Raw genomic sequence first — 18,002 nt, 5'->3', positions numbered from 1 at the left:
TCTGTTATAACCAGATGTAGAAAGAAATAATAATAATAATAATAATAAAAATGGCCATATCCTAGAAAGTGTGATGATCCACTAATTATGTCAATGCACTATTTTGTACCATCAAAAATCGTCGCAGCTTTTTTTTTCTCTATTCTTTATTAAACATTTGTAGCATTATTATAAATAATATTTAAATATAAATGTACATTTATTTAATAAATTTTTAAAGTTTTAAATAAACAAATATAGATTGGCATATATATTATATTATATTATATTAAGATAAATAAAACATAAATTATAAATATTTAATTCAATTCTTCTATTAGTGGCTTTTTTACCAACAGATTTTCTTCTTTCATACTGCCTTTATTGTTTTTTATGAATAAAATACTTTTATCATCCACTTCTAAAAAAGTATTATGATCATGAGCCTATATACAAATTTAATATTTGTTATTGAAATATTGTTATAAATAAAATACAATGTTTTGTATTTTATTCATAAATGTTTTTAAAATAGATAAAATAATAACAATACTTACCAAATTTTCATTTGTAGCTTGAGTTTCCGAATCCAAGATAATAGTTTCAATGTCGCTATCATCTTAAAAGTAATAAAATACATAATAATAATGCAGTAATTAATTGTGCTATATTTTTTATAATGTAATAAATAGTTAGGCTATGTCTTACCAATTAATTCAGGTATAGGCGCATATTTTGGTTTTATTTCTTGAATTTCAACTGTAAATTCAAAATATCATTAAATGCTTACAATAATAACACTATACAGTATATATACAAAAACACTTGTTATTCTTATTGGATTAATAACCATAATTTCAGAAATAAAATTTTTTCGCATTCTTTCCTCGTTGTAGGCAGATCATTAGGCTTACAACGCGGAAAGAATGCAAGATTTGCCTGTACAAACCAGATCCGGCGATGGAATGAGGCTCAATTATTGTATTGTTTGCCTTATAAGACTTGCTGTTGTATTTGGCCATAACATCTTTCGGTTGATTTGTGGGGGGGAAATATTATTTACAGCATTAGGCTTGTCGGACGCATCCAAATTTTTAGATATATTTTAAGTACAAAAAATTGCGTCTTATAAGCCGAAAAATACGCTAATTAAAACTTTTTAATTGACTTCTAACATACTAATTCGGACTCTCTCGGTTTCTAAAAAAGACAACTAAAAATTACAGATTTTATTTAAAATCTGTAATTTTTATTATTGTATTGTTATGTATTGTAGAATTCATAAGATTTAGTTTAAAAATCCAGTAACGAGTTGCAAACTTTCTGGGCAAGTGTTAAAAAATTATGTACGGCGTCATCTGTTATGAGATTTTATTTTTAAAAAGTTTTTATATTATAAATTTTAAAAAAGCATGATTTTAATGGTAGAGATCAGTTTCATAAAAAAAAATCTGTAAATATTAATGAATAAAATCTTCATTAAGTTCGTCCCCGTTCGAGATATGACACATGACCCCCCCCCCTCTATCTCCCTACTCCCTTGACCTATAACCGCCAAAATTTAATAGCATAAATCCACATAATACAAAAACTTCTCTGCAAAATTTCAGAAATTTTTGACAAAAGACACAGGAGTTATTAAGCTTCAAAGTGGGTAAACAAAATTGTACCCCCCCACACACACACACACTTAACATCCATACATACAGGAAAAAACCTTTTTTTCCCTCTCGCATTTCTCGACGTTTCAAAGTATGCTGAGTCCATAAATGTAAAAATCTTGGGAGAGGTCATTTTTTGACCGATCGCCACAGTTTCCCTGTGTTATAACGGCCGGCGATGGAAGTAAAATAGTCTTTATATGTAATAAATAAAAACTTTCGTGCATTATCTTCGTCCTAACCACGTTGCCTAATGAGTTCATAATAACTGAAACATATTACTTACTTTGTTCTTCAGGAAATTTGTAAGATCTGTTTATGGTATTATTCGATACTTTTTCACGAGCAATTAGATCTTCAATATCTTTCTCCTTTAAATCTTCATTATACGTTGATAAGGGTCTGAAAGAATATATTTTCTATAATTCTCTATTATTTTAAAAACTTTAAGAATTTTAACCTATTTAACTTCATTTGTCCCTTCTACTTATAACATCATAATGATGTCATGTATTGTTTACCCATATCGGTTGCACATACGTAGCCTAGAAGTTAAAGTATTACTTCCGTTTGAATTCGTAAATTTAGATTAAATTTATGAATTTTTCGTCGTTCCTTTAAATTTCTAATAAACATGAATTTCTTAAGTTTTAAGAGAAACAGGCTACACGAAACTTCGTAAAACATGAATCGACTTGTGTTTTGCAATCATAATCTTCAAAACCTTTGTAGATTTTTACTCTAATTTGCAATAAATTCATTAATTTCTGATAGGTTTCTTTCTAAATTATTATTGCCTTACTGTCCTTATTTAATTTATTATATATTTGTCAACACGGACATTAATCATTAACAGAACAATTATACTGGTGTTAAGCATTTACACAAGAATGAGGAAATGTCTTCTCCAGGTACTAGGTAGCGTAATAAAGAGAGTCTGTTTTCTCTAAAAACATTTCCTCGTTCTTGTGTAAATGCTCAACACCAGTATAATTGTCCTATTAATGATTAATGTCCATGTTGACAAATATATAATAAAGTTTCTTTTTAAAACTTGCCACGATAAACACTAATCTCGAAATCCGTTTTATAATTGGTGAAATGTTTACTGTAATAACGAAATGTGTTTAACGTATTCACTTAAAGTGTTCTATATTTTCTAAAAAGGATTTCAGTAATGGTGAAATCCTTGAAATCTGTAATAATTTTGCAATTTATATGCTATTTAAGCCATTCCGAATCTGACTCTCAAGTCAGCAAACCGCACTTCCTCGTGATATTCAAATGTCTTGTTTGTATGTATTTTTCCAAGTAAAACATTTTAAGCACGTTTTAATGTTTTTCTGCCAATAGTAAATGGTTGCATAACTGTCTCTAGGAAATTACCAGGGACTACTTGAGATGGTGAACAAATTTACGGGAAATTTCGTTTCATGCAGTACGTGTCACCCTCGCGTAAAAGAAGACCATATTATTTACATCTTTATCATTAATATTTGAAAATTTTTCTGATTTTTGCTAAGTTAAATCTAATAAAATTTCGATATTAAAACAAAACTACGATATTTTCTTACATTTTTTCGTTTTCGGATATTTCTGTTAATTCGTCATCCTTCTTGTCTTTTTTCTTATTTTCGGCTGACTTCAATTCGTCAGTTATTTGCACGATAGATACATCAATCGGTCCTCTATCTTCATAAAAATTTTCATTTACTTTTGAGTAGTTTTCAAGTTCCATTCTTTCATAATTTTGTGATACGGCTGTTACATTTCTGTAATATTCGTTGAATTCCGTTTTGACTTCCATTTCTGAAACATTTTCGAGTAATTCCTTATTTATGTCATTAAAATTTGACATTAATTCAAAAGTTCCTTTTTCTGAAACATTCTCACCTCTCGTATCATTTTTATTAACTCCATCATTATCTGTGTAATGATCTAAAACTGATTTTTCTAAGATATTCTCGTCTAGCTTATTATCCTCTTCCACATATTCTTTATTTGAGTCAGAATTTGATATTTGTTCGTTTATTTCTTCATTATCTGAAGTAGAATTTGATGTTAACTCCTCTTCTTCCAAAGCTTTTTGTAATAAACTTTTACTTCCTTTTGATAATTCTAAAACATCTGATACAAAGTTGATTAAAATGATATATTATTTTAGTTTGTAATATAACTTCAAATAGCAAAAACAAAAAATTATTATTATTATTATTATTATTATGTTGGGTTAAGTGAGATATACTCGGTTAACACCGGTGGCTGTGTACTATGCCGGACCAAAGTCAAGGCATAGTAACCAAAACAGAAATTAACGAAGTGTATCAGTGTGTGTGTCTGTATTCAGGAATTTTCTCACAATATGACATGTATTCAATATAGTGGCCTTCTGTAGTGTGATGTATGTGTTTCTATTCAATTGTAATGTGCCCAGGCTTTTGTGTAGTGTGTGTGGTATGACACCTGTAGAGGAGAGAACAACAGGTACAATAAGCACCTTATCCATCCTCCACAGATGCCTTATTTCCTGGGCGAGTTCTGTGTACTTGCTAATTTTTTCAGTGCATGCGTTTTGTATATTGTGAGTGTTTGGAATGGATATGTCTATAATGTATGTGATTTTATTGTGTTTGTCAATGAATGTGATGTCTGGTCTGTTGTGGTAAATTGTTTTATCTGTGATTATGGCTCTGTCGTAGTACATTTTGTGTGTGTTGTTTTCCAATACTGTCTGTGGAATGTATTTGTAATATGGTTCGTGGATGTCTACTAATTTGTGTTTCTTTGCAAGCTCTTTGTGTATTATATTTGCTACTTGATTATGTCTGTGTAAATAATCTGTCTGTGCCAAGAGCTTGCAACCAGAGGTGATGTGTTGTATAGTTTCTGGCATGATGTGACATTTTCTGCATGTGTCATTTGTGAGTGTTGCATCTTTGAGTATGTGTTTTCTGTAGTTTTTAGTATTTAGTATTTATGACCTGATCTTATTATTATTATTATTATTATTATAAAACAAGTACAAACATAGTATAAACAAAATAGTTTAAAATTCAAAATGATTATATAATCTTTTCCCCACTTTTCAAAGGAAATAAAGAATTGATTGTGTTAAAAAAAATTACACTAAAATATCAAATATGGAAGATTTTAACATGGAAAAAAATAGTCTAATTTTTTATTACTAGAAATTAAATACGATTTTAGTCTATATAAATGCAAACAAACGCAAATTTACATCACTTAGAATTATACTCATGCAGTAAAATGTTGGGGCCTTGCAACAAAAAGTGTGTTAATTCCTGCATATACCAATACCTATAGATGATCGAATATTCCCTAACGATTGATCAGTATGGTAACCAGTGTTTTATATACTGGGAGCAAACTATTGCCGTGCAAAGCGCACGGCGATAGTTTGCTTTCCCCAGAATAATAGAAAGCATCACTACTTATGTATTTATTTAATATATATTCGTTGAATTATTATTTCATTTATAAATAATGGATTTCGTTGTTCTTAAGATAAAATTTCAAGACATGGCTTTTGTGTTCTTGACATCGCTGCGCTCGGACAAATATTTCACTTTCCGCGTATTTTTTTATGAAACAACGACTGACAATTTAGTCTCAAAGTGAATATGATGTTGAATCAGAATACGATAAACATAGTAGTGTGTATTCTGTACGTCCATCTGAATTTTAATATATGTATATGGAAAAAATACTTCAGAATGTTTGAATGTCATATCCGATAATATATTCTTGTCTTTTTGTGAGAATTATATTATGGATTCAATCCTGTTCTTTATCTGAAACTTTGTTAATGTAAATAGTCATAAATTCATTAAATATTCAATTGATAGCAGATTTTCTATATAAAATGGATTTCTTAAATTGCAACGTAACAAATTTAAAATTCCAAAAACTAATTTTAAAGTAATATATTTCTGAAATAGTTCATTTCTAAAATTAGCTTAAAATTAATTTACTAAACTTCAGCCATAATATCGGAATCAATTTTCTTGTAATATTCCGTATAAATTAATAACAAATTATACGAAAAAAGTGGTGTTTTTACAAATCTTATAGGTCTACATAAAGAATATGTTAAAACGGAAATTAGTCTAAACATAATCTTTAATAAATAAATAAATAATAATAATTTCTGACAATTGACACATTCCTCGAGCTTTTTCCTTTCTATTTCGTTCCATTTTTCTCTTTCCTTCCTTTCTGCTTCTCTTCCACCTTTTGCCCTAAAATTATATTTTCATACATATTAAAATACAGTAGTTTCAACGAAAAGAAATGAAGCAAAGTGAGATATATTTACCATGCTTCTGCACACGCTCTATCTTTCTCGAAAACTGGTCTGTCGTCTAAATATAACAGTGATTTCTAAACAAAATATAAAAACGTAAAGCATGGACTATTTTGTTTTACGAATTTATTAATTATGAAATACATAATATTTCTATTTTAACAGACACTTTTTAATTAATATTTAATCTGAACTATGTTATTACTAAATCAGTATGAATTCTTATTACAACAAGCAAAACCTGTTACATAAGTAACAGGTTTTACTTGTTGTAATAAGAATTCAATACTGATTTAGTATTAAATATTGATTAAGAATTCAATATTTTTTTAAAAATCAAAGCATAATTTATAATAATTGTATGCATTATAAACTCTGTAATAATAAACAATAATTCAAAATTATGTGTTTTTTTCAATAAGTGTTTATTACTTCATTGTATAATATATTAGTACTAATATATAATATATTGTTACCATCAAAACAATAAAAGTAACAATGATGGTAACAATAAAAAATAACATAACCTCATTGACAAATAAAGGCGTGTAAATTAAATTTTAAATTCAATACTTACAATTTTTACAGTGCATGTGATACGATAATTTGATATTTTTCTTATTACTGGATTTCCTGTCAGATATAAAACACGCTGCAATAATATTTATCAGATGAGTATAAAATGTACAAGATAACAAACACTAATAGATATCTATTTTATATGTATAAATTTTAATAAAAGCATACATAATCGACTTACTAAATTAGGCATTGTAGAAAATACTTCTAATATATTTATATCATCCAACCTATTGTATGACAGATCAATCATGGACAGTGTTGGACATTCAATAAGATGTTGAATATCATCAGTAGTGCTCAACATATTATGACTAATTTGCAGAGTAGTTAATGCAGGAAGACAGCCTAAGTTTGAATACAGTTAATAAAAAACTTACAGAATTAGATTTTGATATAATTGTTTGATTAATATAACCCTTGGTTCCAAGATGGCGGCTCGTCTCTGATTCCAGCAAGGAAACAGTGGGGCGCACGTTCTAACCTAACCTAACCTATTCTAATAAATTACCATAATTATTAGCAACCAAATTATTAGAATAGGTTAGGTTAGGTTAGAACGTGCGTCCCACTGTTTCCTTGCTGGAATCAGAGACGAGCCGCCATCTTGGCACCAAGGGTTACATTACCAATTGGGTTTAAAAATAAATTGATTTATAATAGATTTAATTATGTAAATATTTTTAATTTACAAGAAATGTTCTCTGAAAATTCTTTGAAAAAAATTTAATAAATTGGTAAATATTTTTCTCTTTCCGTTTCACTTTGAGAAATATAAAACAAAATATTAATTTTAATGGTTCAATAATATTCTATTTCTAAAAATAAGTAAGTAGAAAAACTTTAAAATCAATAAAAACTTACTTAGGTTTTCGATTTTTTTAATATAATTGTTGCTTAAATTGAGAGTATCTAATTTCTGCAGTGATTCTAAATTTTCAATATTTCTGATCAAATTTTGATGAAGGAATAAACTTCTTAAATGTTTCTGATTTTCTAAATTTTCTATGCGTCCGATACCATTACTTTCTAACCATAAGCATTTCAATCCTGTATATTCATCTAAATTTTCAATTTTGCAGAAACCTTGATAATAATCAAAAATGTATTTAATTGTTCATGAAAGCTTATTTCTAGTTATATAACAATATTTAAATAGATATCGATCTCACCTTTATAATGTAAATAAAGAGTATCGTTCAGATAAGGAGTTTCATATAATTTCATTTCTTTACAATGCTTTCTTAAAAACTCTTTTGTCATCCTAGAAATATAAATTTATATAAAGCGTAAAAAATAATATTACAAGTGATGGCTGACTTATAAGGTAATTCATCACATTATAAATTAATAGTGTAAATATTTATAATGTAGTATGATAAGTGTAAGTATAACAGTTTCATATAAATACTACGTATAATATGATCTAAATTTCAGAGAAATATACAAATACCCTTAAAATATTTTCTACGGCAGAACCTAGGTTTAATTGGCCTTAAGTTTAGCGGACAAAATGTCTGTCTCGTCATAATAATAAGACTATTAGCATATTTTTAATTTGTTAAACGTATGTTGCCTTCTACTGATAATACAATGGATTGCATGTTTTCCATAAGTATAATTTTAAAAATATGCTTGTCTTAGGTGCTATCGGCTTTCAAGATTTATGCTCTTAATCACGTCAGATCAGCTTCTCATAGTCCCATGTTTCATATTGTAGGCTACCTTGATATTCTAAATGTAAACGTTAGTGTAGGCTACTAATAGTAACATTTCTCCCTTGCATAATGTAAGGAACAAGGAATTTTGACGAAAAAATAATAATAGACGTTAAATGAATCATGTGTTGGGAAATTTGGCAGATATTCTGCCTGAAAAACAGCGGAATCGGTGAGATAACATTACCTGACCTGGCTGGCAAGAGTTGAAATTTCGAGCCCCATTTAAATGTATTCTTTTTTGCTAGATTTCTCTAAATAACTAACCATTAATTCTTAATTATTAAATATAGTATAAGAGAAACTATTAAATTATATTAATTAATTACAGAGTAAAAATATTCTTGCAGTTTCAGCTATTCCCTGTCATTTCTGATTTCTGTTTTTATCGCACACGGAACTGGTGCTAAAAATTGCTGATTACTGAATCTCTGGATGATTATTTTAAACACTAAATTGTCAGGCGCAATTGCATTACTTATTGTAACTTTTTACGACATTGCGTACAAGTAAGCAATACTCACAGTATATTGCATAACTTCATTTAACGATCATGTTTAATATGAAATGTGAATTTCTACGACTGCGCAACTTTATAACACTATAATAGTATATAGAACTAATTGTATATTAACAAAGACAAATAAAGACATGGGCGTAGCCAGGAAGGAACATGGGTAGGCACGTCTCCCCCCCAGTTAACCTGGTGCTCCTCCCCAGAAAATTACAGCCTCTACTAGGCCCCATAACAAAACCCTGGCTACGCCAATGAATAAAGACTAAATTTTTCACAAAACAAAACTGTATATCGATTATTTAAAGAACCGCTGGGTGTTTTAAAATACTACAAACAGCAGTCTTCGTGAATGCCTTTGTTAAACATACACCTGATCCACGCAGACAGTCTCCTAAGCGTGTCCACTAAACTCAGGTTCCACCGCCGAATATGAAGAAAAATAATTTAGAATGTTATAATTATTTTTCATTTATAGTATTGTATAATATTACCCATAATATTTATTTATATTTATAATAATCATTGAAAATTAAAGTACAAATTTAAATACTAAAATATTAAATATATATATACAGGCCTATGTGTGTATGTATCAATTACATATAATTTATATGAAGATTGTCGATGTATACTATGACACAAGAAAACAAACGATTATTGCAAAATACATAAATGCTACATTTCTTTAAATATTTCATAAATCTATTATCATACTTTATAGATATACAATGGTGCAGTGGCGTGCCGTGACATTTGATGACAGGGAAGCTGTGTTTCTGTAAGAAGCCGACTTCCAGGGGCAATCCGTTAATTGCGCGTCAGTGATGGTCTAGGGCAGTGTTTCCCAAAGTGTGGTATGCGTACCCCCAGGGGTACGGGAAGAGTTTAGTGGGGGTACACGCTGCACCATGCTTCGGCTGTTCCTGGTCAACAAGTAGTTTACTTTTTTCGATTACAAACATAGAAAAATAATAAAAAACTTCGTTACTTCTTAGAGGTTTCGCCGGGTGCTGTGATTCTGTGTATTTCTCCACCCTATGGCCAAGACAACAGTGTCACACAAAAACCTCCAGTATCTACACATTGAATTGTTACAATGTGCGCGTGCGTATTTTTAGCTTTTGTGCGATTTTTCTAACAGGAAAGGTTTGTTATGTGCTTTAGTATTAATAAAAAGCTAAAATTGCCGAATAAACCAATTTTTCTGTAGCTAGTTACTACAACTAACAATTCTTAGCAGAGACTTACTTTGACAGTGCTTCTAGAAAGACGAAAATGAGACCTAAAGTCCATATCGCTATATCTAGGAACAATATTTTCCACATAGTCTTCTATTTTGGCTTTTTCGATTTTTCAATTGCAGCAGCATATAGAAATGGAATATCCTCGTTATCTTTGGTTTTTGATTTAAAGTATATGCAATTTTTTTGACGAGGGGTACTCAGCATTAAGAAAATTATACAAAGGGTACACAGATGTCAAAAGTTTGGGAAACACTGGTCTAGGGCAGTGGTTCTTAACCTTTTTATACTCGCGGCCCACCAAATATTTCATAATTTTTTTGTGACCCCCATTTTTTAATAATAATTTATATTTGATAATTTATCTATAATAAATTGATTTTTTATTATTGCTTTATTTTTTATATAATAAATGTAAATCATAACTTTATTATTTCATTATCTATTTAAATAACATTCAAACTTCACAATTAAACATGAAAACTCATTAATTTTTAACAGAAAATAAAATAAGAAACATGTCGATAAATCGATCCAACGTCGATGCTAAAACTAAACTAAAACTAAAACGCCCACTTGTCGTAAGGATTTTGCATAACTTTTGCAAAAATATTTAAATTTTCAAAGCCTACTATTTTTCCTAATTATTTTTAAAATTCCAAGCATTAATAGTTTCTTAAAATTGCTTTGGAATAAAAGAAGTAAATACTGCGGTGTAAGTAGCATATTTACATTTATTTCTTCTGTACTAACAAAGTTGTATGTAGGAAGAAATACAAAATAAATAAATAAAAACTAAATAGGAAAACTTTATCTTTCTTATTTCACTTTTCAATACGATATTCGGATTATACATCAATTTTCTTTTTATTATATTCCGAAGGAAATTTTGCATAATTTGGCGGCCCCCGGCAAACTTCTTATGGACCCCCAGGGGCCGCGGCCCCTCTGTTAAGAATCACTGGTCTAGGGTCCATTCGTATTCATTTGTTCGATAAGCCAGTAAAAACTGTAGACTTCTCTAAATGTATTTTTAATATCACAATTACATTCCGAATCGCTAGCCACGATATAAGGGCTAAAATTAAAAATAAATTATAAAAACTTACTCGGTGAAATAAAATGTGCGGTGGATATACATACCCGGTACAATGTATTGTTCGATTGTATTAATATACTTTTAAAGAAAATTATAATTAAAATATAGCTTTGTAAAGAAACGTACATAAAAATAACATAAAATAGTCTTTACTTTTTAAATCTTAAAACAATCCACTTAGTCAAATATCTTGATACGAGTAGCTAATGGATGGAACTAGTGCCGGTCCAGGTAGGTGTGTAGTGAGTGTGTGCGTGCCAAATCCCGAGGGTGCCGATACCGGTCAATGTCAAATGCCTCTTTTGTCGCATCACTAGTATATCTCAAAGGACGCCACAGGGCTGTTGTAAATTTTAAACGTTTCTCACCGTAGCTGTAAAAATCTAACTATGTTAAACTTAATAGTCATTCGTTTTCTAACTAATTCGTTTTAATACCAGGTGTACACGGAAATCAGTTTCCCACTGTACTGAGCGAGTGATTGGTTCTGTTAAGCTTTTGTTGAAGTAAAATTCTGGCTCTTTCAACAGGGTTTTATTTATGTCCCCATTCCCTAATCTCTTAATTATTTAGTCACTTCTTAAGTAGAAATAAGTCGAAACCGGTTACTTTGTACCCGAATATCTGTAGTCTTGGAAAAACAGTGGAAAGATAAATTTTTATGACAACGAATATATAAATCGTAAATTTAAGGAAAATAAATTCTAGAGCTTTTTTTTTGTACCATTGTACGTCTCATTCATTAAATTTGGTTGTAAACGATGCTGCCAAAGTAACGGTTAATTTTTAACACTGTACTAGAATCGTACTCGTTTTTTCTCCATCCCCTTACACATGGGACGTACTAAATCGTAATATCGCCGGTTTGACATCGAAATCCGTAAGTAATATAAGACGGGAGAGCGGATAAACGCGGAATAAATATATCAAATATTTTAATGGAGTTTTTTTAAACTCCTGTCAACTATACAGAACTATCATAAAAACGTGCCAGTAAACTCCTATCGGTTGGGTTAAGTTATAAATCTAGTCTAGGGTGGGCAACCCTTTTTATAACATAAGCCAGAATAAATTTTACGTTTTTTTCCGCGCCGTAGTAGTTAATTGACGCCTTCTTGTGACTCGTAATTTTTTTAGTCTGCAAATATGAAATAAATAAATAAAAAGTTAATTACTACATTTATTTCTCTTATCGTTTTCGAAAATTACAAAGAATTGGAAAAATAACTATTAATTAGTTATTTTTCCAATTTAATAATCTATTAAAGATCTCGCGGGCCGGATAGAAACTTTTCGCCAGCCGTAGCTGGCCCGCGGGTTGCCCGCCGTCGATCTAGTCTGCTCGTGATTCGCATAATCGGGCGAGGGTGGCCGAATATCTAGCAGGCGGCTAACAGCCCACAACCGCTCCGGGATATAAAGTCGCGTACTCTTTACGCGTGTGTCGCTTCTACCAGCTAAACCGTGACGTTTGTGCACTGTAAACCGCATGTGCTAATGCCTATATAATCTGGCTGATTGGAGATTGACCCGGTTTCGACATTCCTTCCGCCACCGAATTATTCGAATATACAATAGCAATCTTATCGTTTTTTTTTTCACATGTAGTATAGAAATTTGTAAAAGATACGTAATGCAGTTATAATAAAATATTAATTTTAATCAATTCAAAGTACGTTAAAATATGAAAATTTATATTTTATAAAATTCAAGGGAAGGTCATTGGAAGGTGGAATCGGCGCTTCCATCGCTTCCAATGACGGCACGCCACTGCAATGGTGATTCATATTGAAATTAAGTTGACTGTGCAATGCAGTTAGCAATAACGTGTTGCTATAGGCCTATAGGCTTCAAGGAGTGCAGTCTTTAACTCGGAATGAAATAGAAGAAATGAAACTGTTGAGTAAGGTTATTCGCCAATATAAAAGAACTAATATAAAAGAAGAATCAATTACAAACACTAAACTATAAAAGAATCAGACATTTTATTTAATTCTCGTATCTTGGATATTTATAAATAGGGATCAAGCGATTATAGATTACGACAAATTAAATTAGATGATAGAGGTGATAGATTAAATTTTTTGCATTAAAAACTATTTATTATTTAGAAATTATAAACTTCTCTCCAAAAATACGTACAGTACAGTAAATATAGTAAACTCTCGATTTAACGGGCTTCGGATTTAATGAAAAAAATATTGTCTCCTTAATGCTTAAATGTTGCATTAACGAGACAATGAACATAAATTATTTAATGTACACTACATGTACACATTGTATTATTATTTTATTCATGCTAATAGATCACAATAACATTTCAACATATCTTCAACATTTTAAACTCGTCATTAATATGTTTTTAATACACAGTCGATTTAATGGACTCTCAGCAATAGCAGACACCCTTTCCCCCAAATAGTCCGTTAAATCGAGGGTTTACTGTATTTCACAAAAAAGTAAATACTAACTTATTACTTTATAACATAACTTTTATATAAATAAAACGAAATTTTAAAAAACGTAATTTTTACTTATTATTTGTGTAATGTTGAAAATTGATAATATACGAAATTAATTTTTGATAATGAAATGATTAGTGACAGGTTCATTCAAATGAAAAATAATCGATCATTCGATTATCGAAATCATCGAGAGCACGGCAGTGACACCGCGACAAAGTCGCTGACTGACTATATATACGGGAATCAAAGTTGCCGACTTTGGGAGTTGATTTCTCTGCCTTCAAAAGTCTAAAATAATTCTGAATATCTTATTCTAAAGATAATTGTTTTCTTAGATAATGTTCAAAATTTCAGATTTTTCTGTAAAGGGGTTGCCGAAATATAAGCAATCGAAAAGTGCAAAACTCGTCAAAAAAAAACTTTCTTCTTCATCCAGCACTGCAGACACTCCTGTAGAAAATACTACTGGGTCCAGAAAGCTCAAATTTTCAACTTACACTTCTCGCGTTATCAGTGATGTGTCGCGAAACTTCCAGATCGAAAGGTTCACGAGGATTTCCACGGAGCTACTTAACTTCTATCGCTTAATTTTACCCTTATAGGGATAAAATTGCATTGAAACGAATGATTTTTATTCAAAATGTCATCCAGAATAACAAAAACTCAAATTCATAGGAAATAAAACTCTTTATAACGATTTTATTATCGGCGTATTAAAAGAGTTCGATCGGCAGCCGTCGCCGAGCGCCAACCGAACTGTACAGTACGTCATCGTCTTAGGTCTTGATGTAGTAACACAATATTAACTACGTTAATTCATAAACATAAATGACGCATTTATAATTATGACGTTAAAATAAATAACTTAATAAACGTCATCGTTCGTCATAGCAATGTTTTTATAACGTCATTGTAGTATTAATGTACAGAAAATCCATGCAACTTAGTATGAAAATTAATTAAATATTTAAATATCCGTTATATATATATAACGGATATATATATATATATATATATATGTGCATAATTGAAAACAGAATTTTGATTAAAATAACAAACATAATCATAGATGGCCAACGGTAGAAATTTCTTAACGTTTTAAAAATACAAACATTAGAATAAAATACTTCTAAGCTTTCATTAACCAAAAAACAAATAATATCCAAACAAAAACATCTGAAATATAAAAAGTTGAGCCAAGTCAGTGGCGTAGCGAGCGGGTGCAAGGGGGTGTATCATGCACCGGGCGCCACTCGCAGAGAGGCGCCCAAATGGTCTCCAAGACAAACTATATGTGTTTCTGGAGGGGGAGAGGGGCGCCAATAAAGTGTCGGGCGCCAGTTATGTTCGCTACGCCACTGAGCCAAGTAAAAAGTTATGACAATTTGTTTTCTTCTTTTTGTGAAGTTAAGCTTGGCATTTCGAAGAGAGTATCCATAAGATTTTTATTATTGTTCTCTATATTTCTGTTCAAAGTGCCGAGCTTATCTTCACCAAAGAAAAAATTTTCTTTGTCATCTAAATTGTCATAATTTTTTACATCTCGGGTGTTTTTTCATGGATTCGAACTATCTCGAATGATTCACTCGCCCTTGACTTTAAAATAAAGACCGAAAAGTGGCCCAAAAAATTACAGAAATCTTTTATTCTGATATCGAAATTTCGCACGAAAAACTATTTTCGACCAAAATAAGGCAATTTTGTCTCTATTGAGAAAAATTGCGCCAGATAGTCGGGCATGTTCTTGTCGCATGCTAAATAACCACGGCCAATTAAACCAGAATGGCTATCACGGAAAAATATTCTTTCCGTGTTGGACAGTCAATTACAGTTTCAGTTTTTAAGTATAGTCATTTAAAATAAAAATACCTAAACTATTAAATAGTTCAGGTATTAAAATTTTAAAATAATGTTATAGAATTTTAAAAATAGTTTGAGGACTTAAACATTTTTTTGCATTGATTACAGCGTGTAAGAAATCAGCTGAAAATAAGGAATTTTACAGATTTGAATGATAATTCGATTATCCAAATCACCACAATCGATAATATACATTTAAATTGCATATTACAAAGTATAATTATCAATTGAGTTTTGAAGTTAATTTACCTTGGATAATTCTTTTCGTCTTGTTCACTCTTCTTTCTGACTGACATTTTCCTTTTAAAATCTTTGAACTTTTTTTAACTTGGTAATTTCTACTTAGCTTAAGCACACAGTATTTAGGCCTAAAATTATAAATGTTAAAAATTTAATTTTAAAATTATCATCATCTTTAATCATTCTAATTTTTATTGTTATAATTTTATAGAAACAAAAGAAAATAATTTGTATAAGATAACTCATTTTTTAAAACATATTAATGTAATATTTTACCATTTATGACTTACTCTAATGCATAAACTAACGTCAAAACATGTGTTCTTGTAAACAACTATGTTGTCATAGTAACATTCATCGCCCTCTATAATTATATATGTTACTTCGAATTTCATTAATTTTTTCCTTATTTAGTCATTTTATTTATATAATAATATGTTTCATTTCCTGTAATAAAATTTTAATTTAAATGTAATTTTACGAATTAATACTAAATGGATGCGTAACTTAATGAAGATTAATTAAATATATATTTTTTTTATTCGTAGAAACTCTTGATATAACGAAATTTAAACAAAATTTTTGGAATGATTCCTCAATCTAAAACGTTTGTTTTCCTAAATACTAATAATTCCTATGTCTGAAAATATTTCATAAAAAAATCGATTGGTCTACGCCGACAGAAAATCGATTTTGAATCTGATCGCGACAAGCGTCTGATCGTGATCATAACCAGCTGAAGACTTATGTATACAAGCTTAGTGTTATCACAATTAGGCAACTATGCCTAATTGTGATAACACTAAGCCTGTCAGCCTGTCAGCCCGAGATAGAAAATCTCCGTCTTTCTGAAATAACACCTTTAATTCATTGTCTTCGCGAATATGCATTTACGATCAATACAAAAAATTCCAAGTTTACTGTTTTATGATGTTTTTTTAAACTGTCCACTCTCCGATTTTAACTTTTTTTTTAGTTAAATGCTGCCGTATGAATAACCCCAAACAACTGGTGAAATAAACATATAAACATCTCAAAGAACTTACGTCCATATTCGAATAAAAAGAACGAACTCATTCTAAAACAATTGTTTATTTTATATGCTTTTTGAAATTTCAACAGATAACCGTTAAATGTTCTTTTATGTTTAATTTAAAATTGTTTTATATTAATCATTTATTTCTTATAGGCTTAAATGGAGTACGAATAGGATGCCCGAAAGGTTTTTTCGACTGAATGATGAGAGAAGGGAATAGACATATCCAAAAGTTTTTTCACTAACTCTCATTGGCGTAGCAAGGATTTCGTTATGGGGGGGCCTAGTAGAGGCTGTAATTTGTGGGGAGGGACACCAGCTTAACTGGGGGGCAGCGCTGTAATTTTCTGGAGAGGGGCGCCAGGTTAACTGGGGGCAGCGCTGTAATTTTCTGGGGAGGGGCACCAGGTTAACTGGGAGGGGGGCGTGCCCACTCATGTCCCTTCCTGGCTACGCCCATGCTAACTCTGAAGATTTCATCGGATTCGTGATAGATAGACAAAGTTAAAATTCTTTCTGATTTTTCATAAGACGAAAAGAGATAATTAAATGTAGGAGTATACGCCTTACTACGACAATTAAAAAAATCGTATACAGTACTAATTATAAATTTAATATTAAATAATATTTATTAAATACTACAATTTAATTCAAATGCGCATAGGTTTAAAAATATATTACAATGGATTAGTTTCTATTTTGAAATATTATAAACACTTATACATTTTATATATTACAATAATCAATATACAGTATAATAAGGGAATCGTAATATTTTCGTGTATATAGATATTTTCAAGGTAAATATGAATAAAGAACAATAATATGTGGATGTACTGTACAGTACCTAATTTATTATCAGACATACGCAAAATACAGGGTGTCCCAAAAAATGTATACGCACTTTGATTGTTAATAATTTCTATCTTCATCTTACTTTTAATTTCATAGTTTTATAATTTAGATTTCGATTAGGTTGAATTTCACATTATACTATTTATCCTAAATTTTAAAAAAAATAATACAGACGTTATTAAAAATTTGAAGTGTATGCATTCCTTGGAAACAACTTGTTATTGTAAAAATACTTTAAATATAACACTTGATTTTATACCAAAAATTTATAACAGAATTAAAATTTCTCATTTTGAAAAATTCGCATAAAGCTGGTCATGTGAAAAAGGAAGTTCGGGAATATACTCGTATATAGAAATTTGGTAGAAAATCTGACCTATTTACCAGCGCTTTTTCTTTATATCCGGTAGGTACAAAACAATAACAAT

At 30.0% G+C, this 18,002-nt stretch overlaps 1 protein-coding gene across 1 annotated transcript; it reads right to left on the bottom strand.

Moving 5' to 3' along the window:
• Window positions 1-26: 26 nt before the first annotated feature.
• Window positions 27-16,038, bottom strand: LOC136984491 (dynein axonemal assembly factor 1-like). Its single transcript, XM_067281491.1, has 13 exons — window positions 15,974-16,038; window positions 15,693-15,811; window positions 7,716-7,807; window positions 7,408-7,629; window positions 6,725-6,891; window positions 6,542-6,616; window positions 5,977-6,041; window positions 5,814-5,899; window positions 3,215-3,767; window positions 1,927-2,042; window positions 688-738; window positions 537-598; window positions 27-425 (listed from the first exon to the last, which is right to left on the bottom strand). The coding sequence occupies exons 2-13, from the start codon at window positions 15,737-15,739 to the stop codon at window positions 300-302; spliced, it is 1,662 nt and encodes a 553-aa protein (XP_067137592.1). The 5' UTR covers window positions 15,740-15,811; window positions 15,974-16,038; the 3' UTR covers window positions 27-299.
• Between the last annotated feature and the right edge of the window lie 1,964 nt (window positions 16,039-18,002).

This window comes from Centruroides vittatus, unplaced genomic scaffold (genome assembly GCF_030686945.1).
Source record: "Centruroides vittatus isolate TY-2023 unplaced genomic scaffold, ASM3068694v2 contig_920, whole genome shotgun sequence".
NCBI lineage: Eukaryota > Metazoa > Arthropoda > Arachnida > Scorpiones > Buthidae > Centruroides > Centruroides vittatus.
The sequence above is the reverse complement of the archived record's forward strand: the minus strand, read 5'-3'. Positions and strand labels throughout refer to the sequence as shown.

What these genes read in the sequence shown, in the direction of transcription:
- LOC136984491 (XM_067281491.1), bottom strand. Translation starts at nt 15,739, where the DNA reads ATGTCAGTCAGAAAGAAGAGTGAACAAGACGAAAAGAATTATCCAAG. An exon ending in ATATCCGAAAACGAAAAAAT is followed by an intron (nt 2,043 to 3,214) that starts GTAAGAAAATAT and finishes ATATTCTTTCAG; the next exon opens with ACCCTTATCAACGTATAATG. An exon ending in CAAATTTCCTGAAGAACAAA is followed by an intron (nt 739 to 1,926) that starts GTAAGTAATATG and finishes TTGAATTTACAG; the next exon opens with TTGAAATTCAAGAAATAAAA.